This window comes from Leptopilina heterotoma, unplaced genomic scaffold (assembly GCF_015476425.1).
Source record: "Leptopilina heterotoma isolate Lh14 unplaced genomic scaffold, ASM1547642v1 Lhet_73, whole genome shotgun sequence".
In the NCBI taxonomy this organism is placed as follows: domain Eukaryota; kingdom Metazoa; phylum Arthropoda; class Insecta; order Hymenoptera; family Figitidae; genus Leptopilina; species Leptopilina heterotoma.
The window spans coordinates 2,023,378-2,033,668 of record NW_025111169.1 but is presented as its reverse complement, the minus strand read 5'-3'; the positions used below and the strand labels follow the sequence as shown (position 1 = coordinate 2,033,668).

General features: G+C 22.0%; 1 protein-coding gene across 2 annotated transcripts in view; it reads right to left on the bottom strand.

Annotated features, from left to right (window-relative positions):
- Nucleotides 1-445: 445 nt before the first annotated feature.
- LOC122510782 (activating transcription factor of chaperone) overlaps nt 446-10,291 on the bottom strand; it is a 32,422-nt gene continuing 22,576 nt past the window's right edge. For both annotated transcript variants that reach the window (XM_043625675.1, XM_043625676.1), the window contains one exon: nt 446-2,195. In XM_043625675.1, the coding sequence (XP_043481610.1) occupies nt 1,288-2,195 (908 nt within the window). In that variant the 3' untranslated portion in view covers nt 446-1,287. The remainder of the gene's footprint in view (nt 2,196-10,291) is intronic.

The following is a 10,291-nucleotide window of genomic DNA, read 5'->3' as shown; positions in this document are numbered from 1 at the left end:
AAATAGTTTCAACATTTTAATTTAAAAAAAAAAATAATTTTGTACAAGAATAAAAATAAATAAAAGAAGCGTAATTTTCACATTTGTTAGTAAATAATTTACTAAGGAATAAATTTCCTTAATTTTCTAAATAAATTAAATTCTTTATCAATCAGAAGTGGTTTATTTACTTTAAATAGTAATTTATCTACTAAAAAAGTATGAATCTTAATTATTACTTCTCTTTACTTTCTTAAGTCAAATTTTTTATTTTATAATAAATATATATTGTCTTCATTAAAATTCTCAAATTAAATTATTTTAAATATCTAGACTAAATGATTCCAAAAAGAAATGATTCTAAAAATCGTTGTGATTTTCGAAATGATTTTTAAAAGAAACAGAATTAAGAAAGCAAACACTTAAAAAATGTCAAGAGTGTAAAAAAGAAACAACTCTATATCAATACGGTTTACTACTTCTTAACCCATTTATTTCTGTTTTAAATACAGAATTTTATTTAAGAAAAAATAGAAGATATAATATTGGGTTAAAATCATTCGGAATGAAATCATTCATAATAAAACGATGTGCAAACTGACATTTGATTGTTTCCACGAACAGCAAATTTCCACATTAAAATCAATGCATCATAGGGGCATATTCGCTTTAGACAAACTTATTGTGATTTTAACACACCAGTAAATCGATCTTAAATGTTATCAAAAAAGATGTTATAAAAAAAACAATATACAATATAATATATTATGTCTAATATTCTGCAGGAGATACAAACGTTTTTAAGTTAAAAACACACTCGAAGAACTTCTCCTTAATTCGTGACTTTTCAATTTTTTGTCGATAAAAAAAAATCTTACAATTTCAGGAAATTTAAAAATGTTCCCAAATCATGATTTTTTGAATCTTGTTTTTTTTTTGTTTATTATTGTTGGTTAAAATTTTTAATAACTGTTAAATATTAAAATTTTTTTTTTAAAAATGCTCAAGAAGAAGTAATTCTGGGTTTTAGTCTTAAAACGAGACAAAAGTAACAATAGTTTATAACAGTACACGACAATGATATAGGAATAATAATATAAAGCGCTAAAAGATTGAAACGCTTTGAAAATCTTTTTATAAATTTTCTTAAATGAATAATTGGAGAAAAATTGTCAACTATAAAATCAATGATATCAATGATTAATAAATGATATTAAAAATAATATTTAAAATTCTATTGGTAAGCAGAGAGGATAGTAATGAGATATTTAAAAAAAAAATGACGAAATGAGCAATTTTCTTGAAAAATTACTTCATAAAACCCTTGGCTTTAAAGAGATCTCTCATTAATCCTTTTAAATAACCAATTTCCCGTTGTAGATCCTTAACTTTTTCCTGCAGCTTTTCATTATGCTTGACGAGTTCCTGTTCTTCGCCGAGGATCTCTTTAATTTCTTGCTTCTTCTTTTGCCGATAGCGTGTGGCGGCATTCTTATTCTGTTCCTTCTTGCGCACTTTCTTATCTTCAACGCCAGCTTTCGAGTATGGCTTGCGCCTTGACTTTGACATACTAGACGGAGCTTTTCTCGTGTGATGATCACGATTATTCTCCATGATCCAATCGGGATCATCGATAGATTCCTCCGATGATGTGCAACTTGCACCGGAACTTGTGCATGGACTCGATGGTGACATATCTTCGACGCATGAGCGTACATATTCGTCGACGGCTGCTAATTCTCTTGCCACATCGCCTCCTAGTGGTTCTAATGAGAGATTTTCAGCATTCCACTGTTCTGAGATTTGATCAATGTAGGGTATTGATTTTTCCATGGGAATTGATTGTTGCTGTTGGTGTGATGGTTGATCGATGTTGTTTGTCTGTTGGCTAGGGTATATGAAGGCATTTTGCATTGGTTGGAGTGTAATGAGCAAATGGGCCTCATTAACTGGTTTTAATGGCTGTGCTTGTGGTGGTGGTGGTGATTGTGGAGGCGTCAAAGTTGAAATGACTGGTTGAGAGATCTGATAGTGACAGGCCTCCACATCTCCCATCACTGATTCGAATTCTTGCAGGAGACTCTGTGTTGTGTCCTGATGGTGAATTTTCTCCAAATTCGGATAGACAACAGCCTTGTTTTGACCGCATTCTGGACCCGGGAGTCCTTCGAATATCGGGAGATTGATCTTTTCCTCTAACCAATCTGAAAAAGGCTCTGTAACAAAAAAATAAAACAGAATTAATTACAATAGTCAATGAATTTTTTTTTTGATTGAAATGAATTTTGAAATTTATTTCACTAAAATTTTGAAGGTTCAACTGAACCAATTTTTTTTTGTTTTTACAATTTTAATAATTATAATTATTAAAATTGTAGAAACAAAAAAAATTGCTTATTATTATAATTATTATAATTATTATTCCGAATTGAATTTAATTAATTAAAGAAATTAAATTCAATATTTTTTTAGAGAATAATTTTATCAATACGGACTAAAAATGAAAAATTACGGACCGTACTGACAAAAATATAACCAGTCCGAGTCAAATAAGAGAACATTTTACTTAAAACTAGAAATTAAATTTTTCATTTACAATTCAATTATTATTTACAACAATTTTTAACTAAAATTCCTCTTTAAATCGATTATTTTTAATAATTTTCGAAAAAGTTCTTTGACAATTTTCAAATCCATTTCTTTACAAAGTTCAATTTTACGAAATTTCAATTATTTATAAATTCTTCAATTAAATAAATATTAGAAAACAAAAACTTCAAATAATATTAAAAAAATTCTATTAAACTTTTTCAAAAAAATTAATTTCAAAACTCAATTATTATTATCTAAAATTTTAACTGAAATTAATTTTTAAATCAATTTTTATTAGAAAATTCTACTAGAATTCAATTATTCAAATACAAAAAAAAACAATTCATTGAATATTTGCATGATTCTTAAAATTGAATTCTCATAAAAAATTTTATCAATAAATTTTTAAATAATTGAATTCTTTTGACGAATTTTAATAAAAATTTTAAGAATAATTATTATATTTTTCGAGGAATTTGATTAAAATTGCATTAAAAATAATTGAACTTCTGTTATGAGTATTATTATTTATGAAAATAATTGAATTTTTTCGAAGAAATTTAAATTTTTATTATTTTATGAAAATAATTAAATGCTTGCGTAGAATTTTATTAAATTTTTTTTTAATAATTGAATTCGTTTGGAAAATTCTATTAAAATAGTAGATATTAAAAATCATTGAATTGAGAAAAATTTTTGAAAATTGCCATAATGAATCGTTATCAACAAATTTTCAAAAAACTGAATTCTTTTGACGAATTTTAATCAAATTTTTAAGAATTTTTTCGAGGAATTCGAATAAAATTGTATTAACAATAATTGAAATTCTGCATCAATTATTTGTGAAAATAATTGAAACCGTAAAAAGAATTTTATTAATTTTTTACAATACTTAATTTTTGCAATAATTTGTAACTTTTACAAAATTGAATTTTTTTTCGTGTTTTTAACTAAACATCTTCTATAAGTCCATTATTTTTAATAATTTTTAAAAAAAGTTCTTTAAAAATTTTTCAAGTTTATTTGTTTACAATTCAATTATTTTACAAAATTTCAATTATTCGTAAATTCTTCAATTAAATATATATTAGAAAATAAAAACTTGAAATAATTTTTAAAAAAAACCGCAATTAAAGTTTCTCAAAAAAAATTAATTCCACAGAATTGTTAGTTAAAAATATGAAAAATTCAAATTTTCAAAGATTTTAATCTGAAACCTTTTCAAAATTCAATTATTTTTCAAAATTTACGCTCTAATGCTTTTAAAATTCAATTATAATCTAAAATTTTAACTGAAATCCATTTTTAAATCAATGTTTATGAGAAAATTTTACTAGAATTCAATTATTTAAATACAAAAATAATAATTTATTAAATAATTATACCTGTTTCTTAAAATTGGATTCTCATAAAGAATTTTATGTATAAATTTTTAAATAACTGAATTCTTTTGACGAAGTTTATTAAAATTTTTAAGAACTTCATTGAGGAATTCGATTATAATTGTATTAAAAATAATTGAAATTCTGCAATGAGTTATATTATTTATGAAAATAATTGAATTCCTAAAAAGAATTTTATTATCTACTAAAATAATTGAATCCCCGTAAAAAATTTATTATTTATGAAAATAATTGAAGGATACAAAGAAATTTATAAAAGAATTTGTAAATAATGAAATTCCTATGAAATTTTTATTAGTTTTTAAAAATAATTAAAAGTTTGTGTAGAATTTTATTAAATTCTTTTTTAAATAATTGAATTCTTTTGGAAAATTTTATGAAAATAGTAGATATTGAAAAAAAAATTGAATTGAGGAAAATTTTTGAAAATAATTGAATTTTGAAGATGAATTTAATTATTTCTAAAGATAATTGAAATTTTAATGAGAGTTTTTAAAAATTTTTGTGGATAATTAAATTTTTGCGAAGAATTTTATTACTTTTGAAAATAATTGAATTTCCGCAATCATTTATAATTTCTCTAAAATTATCCAAATTTCAATTTCAATATCAATTTACGAGTTTTTCATCCTTTTTGAATCACGGACTTTTACGGACCTAATTCGAGCCCTGCAATATATAAAAAAAGATTTTGTAATAAAATTAAGATTAAAAGTAGTATCAAGAATTCGTCGACCGAACTCTTTTGTAATTTTCGATTCGGTTCAGAAACGAAAATTCGAGAAAATAGAATTTGTAAAATTTCCGTAACGCTCACTTAAAACATGAAACGTAATTAAAATTGAAAGAATAATAACAAAATGATAATAAATATTAATAAAAGAAACAATAATAGAATAAGTGAAAAAAGGAGCTAATGAGATATTAGTTTATATATGTATATTTTTTCCAGTTTTGTTAGGAAACAAGAAATATAGAAATAAATACTTAGCATACATTTGTTTAAGAAATCTGCGTAGATCAGCATATTAAAGAATTGTCATAATTTAATCAATGATTCATCAACGATTCAGTTTAATTAAAATCGAGATATTGTGTGTTTTTTTTTGAGTATAAAAAAATAAAAAGTGTAAATTATATTCAAAATTATGCAATTAAAATGTATTTTTAATATATCGATCGTTTGTCCCTGGAATTGATTGATTTCAATAAAGGGATGAAAGTCAATTTTGATATTTAGTAAGAAAAATTTTCTCACATTGACGTCAGTGACTTAATTTTTACCTATTCTTTCAATTCTAGTTTAATTTCACATTATCAATTTTTTTTTATTTCGTAAATTATTTTTTCTTTAAAAAAAAATTTATTTTCTTGATTTTTCCATAAATGTTTTCCATTTTCAGACAAAATTTCCATTTCTTTTTTTTTAAATATATATCGCAGAAATTTATTTGAAATATATAACGCAGAAAAAAATGAGATTTTAATAAACAAACATTTAGTTGCATAAGGTTTTAAAGGATTACATCAACTATTGAATTTTTTTCATTTCACAAAAATTAAAATGACTTTTCAATTTCATCTTGAATTATTGTGAAATCTTCATAAGCATATTAGTCCATATAACAAGCTGACCGCCTTCTTGATATTAAATGCGTTTAATAAAAATTTTTATAAACTATTGCCATTATTTAAAAACATGAACACGTCGAGGAGAACTATTTTATTATTTATCAATAAGCTAATGAATAATAATAACGAATAAAACCTTGAAAGTATATAGTAGAATATCAACTAAGGATTTTCCTAGTTATAATTAAACGTTCAATTCAAGTATATTTAAGTATTGGAACTTTCCCCGCGCACGAGAATTAACTCTTTATTTCTATTCTTAGATTCATTTTTTTCTACAATAATTCTATTCTTCGCAAGGCGCTTGAGTGTGGAAAAAAATTTTCAATTATAAAATTAAGATTCAATAAACTTTCGTGTCAAAACAAAACAATTTCAATTAATTTTAATTAATTAAAACATTTCCATTCGGTTTTAAAAATTTTATTTTCTACTTTTGAAAAGAAAAAAAATTATAAAAAATTTATAAATTTAAAATTTGAATTTTGTAACAGAAAATATTATTTTTTGTGAATTTGGAAAATTAATTCCTTTCTTTATATCAAATTTATTTTAGTACCTAACTTTTGAAAATATTTAAATAGAAAAAAAATATTCGTTCATTTCAACTTCCAAAACTTAAAAATCATAATTTTTCTTTTCTTAATTTAAAAAATTAATTCCTTCCTCTAAATGTTGACTTTATTTCATTTTCAATTTTATTCTAACTTTTGAAAATATTTAAATGGAAAAAAAATAAAAAATATTCGTTCGTTTGAAAGTTTAAAACTTGTTGAAAATCGCAAATATTCTTTTTATTAACTTAGATAATTAATTCCTTTCTATTTATTATTTTATTTTCAATTTTATTCTACCAAGTTATGAAAATATTTAAGTGGAAAAAAAATTCATTCTTTTGAACGTTCAAAACTTGAAAATCGCAAATTTTTTTTTGTTTATTTAAAAAATTAATTCCTTTCTATAAAATGTTGAATTTTTTTTTTCAATTTTATTCTAGTAACTTTTGAAAATATTTAAATAAAAATAATATTCCCTCATTTGAACATTGAAAACTTTTCTTGAAAAATCGCAAATTATTTAATTAGTCGAAAATTTTGCCGAAAATAAAATAGTTTGAATTTTTGTTTTTTACGAATTAGATTTACGTCTTTTATGTATGTTTTGAGAAGTTTGCTTTAAAAAAATTTACATAACTAGTTAAGCTTTTGTTGATCATATAAAGAATTCGTAAACGTTATTAGACATAATTTTTTACGCAGTTGAAATGAAAATATACATAAATAATTATTTGCTTTTGTCTATAAAACATTTATTTAAACAACTCGTCAATTCAAATTTTTGTTTATAAAACACTTTAATTGTAAGTTTGAACTAATAAAAATAAATTGAAATTTAGAGTCGTTTTAATAAATTTCTGATAATTTCATAATACAATTTTGAATAATAATAATAATAAAATTTGAATAATTATTTTTTATTTATCAAATTTTTTCAGAAACTTCTCTCGTCAATCTTGATATTTCTCAGTAATGTGAAAAATAATAAAAGACAATATCGCTCGCAACTATATTATTGAAGTTCGATCTTGTCGTATAAAGAATGTAAATTGTATTCTAATTTCTAAAAGGTTATCTGTAATAGACAATATTATCCAAACAATATTTATAGATAACTACAAAATTGTGTCACAAATTGGAATCTAGTTTTCTAGGTATCGTCAACAAGATTTAAATTTAAAAAAAAAAATTATTTCTTATTCTATAAATTGCATATTAAAATTTCTTTGCGCGATTAAACTCTTATCAATATTTATTATTCTAATCAAGAAATATAACCACGGTAATGGGTTTTATAAATTTTTTCGAAGTCAATTAAAATTTAATTTTCACATAATAATAAAAGAAAATTCTCAATTTTAATATTATAGTTTTCCGGTGAAGTATCGCAGGAAACGTGTTTTATAAAATATTTTCAATTGCTATCGAGATAAACCAAATCAAAGTAGTTTCCTGTTTTCACCTATGTATAGAAATTTAAAAATTCATTGCCATAAATACATTTATTTGTGTCAATAAAAAAAAGGAATAAAAACACGTTTTAATCCTATTTTTTGGTTCAGTATTTTTTTATTTTATTATTATATTATTATTATTTATTTGGGACAACAAAATAAAAATTCGTTCTAATCCTATTTTTTGTAGTAATATTTTTCAAATTGATTATTTTACTATTTTTAGTAAATTTTTATTACGTTATTATTATTTGATTTTGTTATTAAACGACAAGTCGCGTTCCAATCCTATTTTTTTTATGTGATTAAAGTTCTGAACGTTCAAATGAATTTTTTCAATATAAATATTTTCAATAATTCCCTGAAACAAAGAGCAATAACATAAATTAAACATTTTGAAATATTATGAATTGTTTTTTAATACATACTTGATCTATTATTTTTACAATAAAATTTGAATTAGAAAAAGAAGGAAAATAAATTTCGTTCATTTGATTGTTCAATACTTTAGAGACATTTTTTTGATGTGAAAAAAATTCTGAACGTTCAAATGAACGAAATATTTTTCCAATATTATAAATATTTTCGAAAATTACTCACTGAAGCAAAAAGCAATTTTTTTTTTTATTCTTTTTGCAAAATGTATAAAAAAGTAGAAATTTTTTATTTATTAATTTTTGAAGTATTTTAAAATTTTCAATGGCAAAAAAAATATTTTTTAACTTCCGGATTTTTTTATATTTTCCATAATTGTTTAAATATTTTCTTTCGCATTTAGTATTAAAAAAAAAAATTGTTGTAAACGGAGGCAATTGAACTTATATCAGTTACAATTTCAAGAAAGGTTCTCGATTTCTCTTTTTACAAAATGATAAGGGGACAATTAATATTACTTACATAATATTCATGTGATATTTGTTATAAAGTCTTTGTTTGGTCTAGCTCGACTGATAATAATTGATAAAATATTATACTACATTTTTAGCTGGTTCAAATTTTAATTATTAATATGAAAATTTTTTTATCTTTCTCTTCTGCTTCCAAACACTTAAAAATTATTTTTTCCTTTTCTTGCTAAACTAACATTCAACTCGATTAATAACAATGAAAATTGTTTATTATCCCGTTTACATTAATAAATAAAAAAAATTAATAGTTTCCATATTCTCAAGAAAAAATAAAAATAAGTAAATTCCGTCAATATCGTCGATAATTATTAACTTCGAAAAAAAATTTCTTTCCACTGAAAATCGGTTTAAATCTTCAAGGTTTAGTGTAACAAAAATTTAATCGCAATTTAGAAAAAAATAGTAAAATAAAAATAATAAATAAAAATAAAATTAAAAAATAAAAATAAAGAAAATAAAATCGAAAGAATAAGGAAACTATTAACTATACGGTAATAAAAAATACATTTGAATATATATGGAAAAATAATTATATTACATATAGTAATTGTAAAAATAACGGTTGAATTTTTGCGCGCAATAAATTAATTTTTAACTTCCTTGCAACTTCCTCGTGAGTGATTTTTACAAAAGAAAAATGATTTTGATATTTTTCTTTGACAATTTTCGTTTACATTTTCAAATCATTAATTTACGTCAAAAGCATTGAAAAAACGTGTGTAGGAAAAATGTAAATATTGAAACTTCTTCTATCCCTAACATTAAGTTTTTTTTTTTTTTTTTGAAAGCCCATTATTATACTTCTTTACTATTCAGAATGAATTTTCTGGAAATAAAAACGATCTGGTGATCTAGTTTAAAAAAATGTTAAACTCACGTATTTTTCCAACAAAAACTATTCTCTCCACGTGGCTTTATAAAGATAAGAAACGCAAATTTCTGGATGGTTTGTGTACACATTAAATATATCGAAATTTACACAAACGAAATTATTATTTTTTCTCTTTTTTTCATTATTATTTCCCAAAAAGAAATATTTTTAAACAATTATTTTATTTACATTATTGAAAAAATTGTTTCTTGTATTTTCAAGCTGAATAAGCAATAATAGACGAACTGATTTGATTAATTGATCGAAAGGACATTGCGAAAATGATAGAAAATAAAATAGTCGAAAAATAAAAAATGTAGAAAAAGTAGAAAAAAATTATGGGAAAAATTAAGAAGTAGAATGAGAATAAAAGAAAAATATAAATAAACTTTTGTAATAAATTTACTCTCTTTAACAACATTATTTCAAAATTGACAAAAATATTTTTTTTTATTCAAAAACAATTTTTAATATTGTTAAAATAGTTAAATATTGTTATTAGAATAAGAAATATTTTTTTTACTCAATCAACTGTTAATTCCATATTTATTCTAAACAATATTATTATCTGTATTTATTTAAGAACATTTTTAATGGATTAATTAAAATTCAAGCAGAAGTTATTCGATAATTTAAAATTTGTTAATAAAATGTACAAATATCCCAAATGGAAAAAAGAGAAGAAGAATCAAAAATTTTAATGGATCAATTAAAATTCAAGCAGAAGTTATTCGATAGTTTATTTTCAATTATTTATAAAATATTTCAAATGGAAAAAAGAGAAAAGAAAAATTTTTCATTAAATAAATTAAAATTCAAGCAAAAGTTATTTAATAGTTTAAAATTTGTAAAAAGTAAATAGAAAAAAAAATTTTTGTTATTGAATCAATTAAAA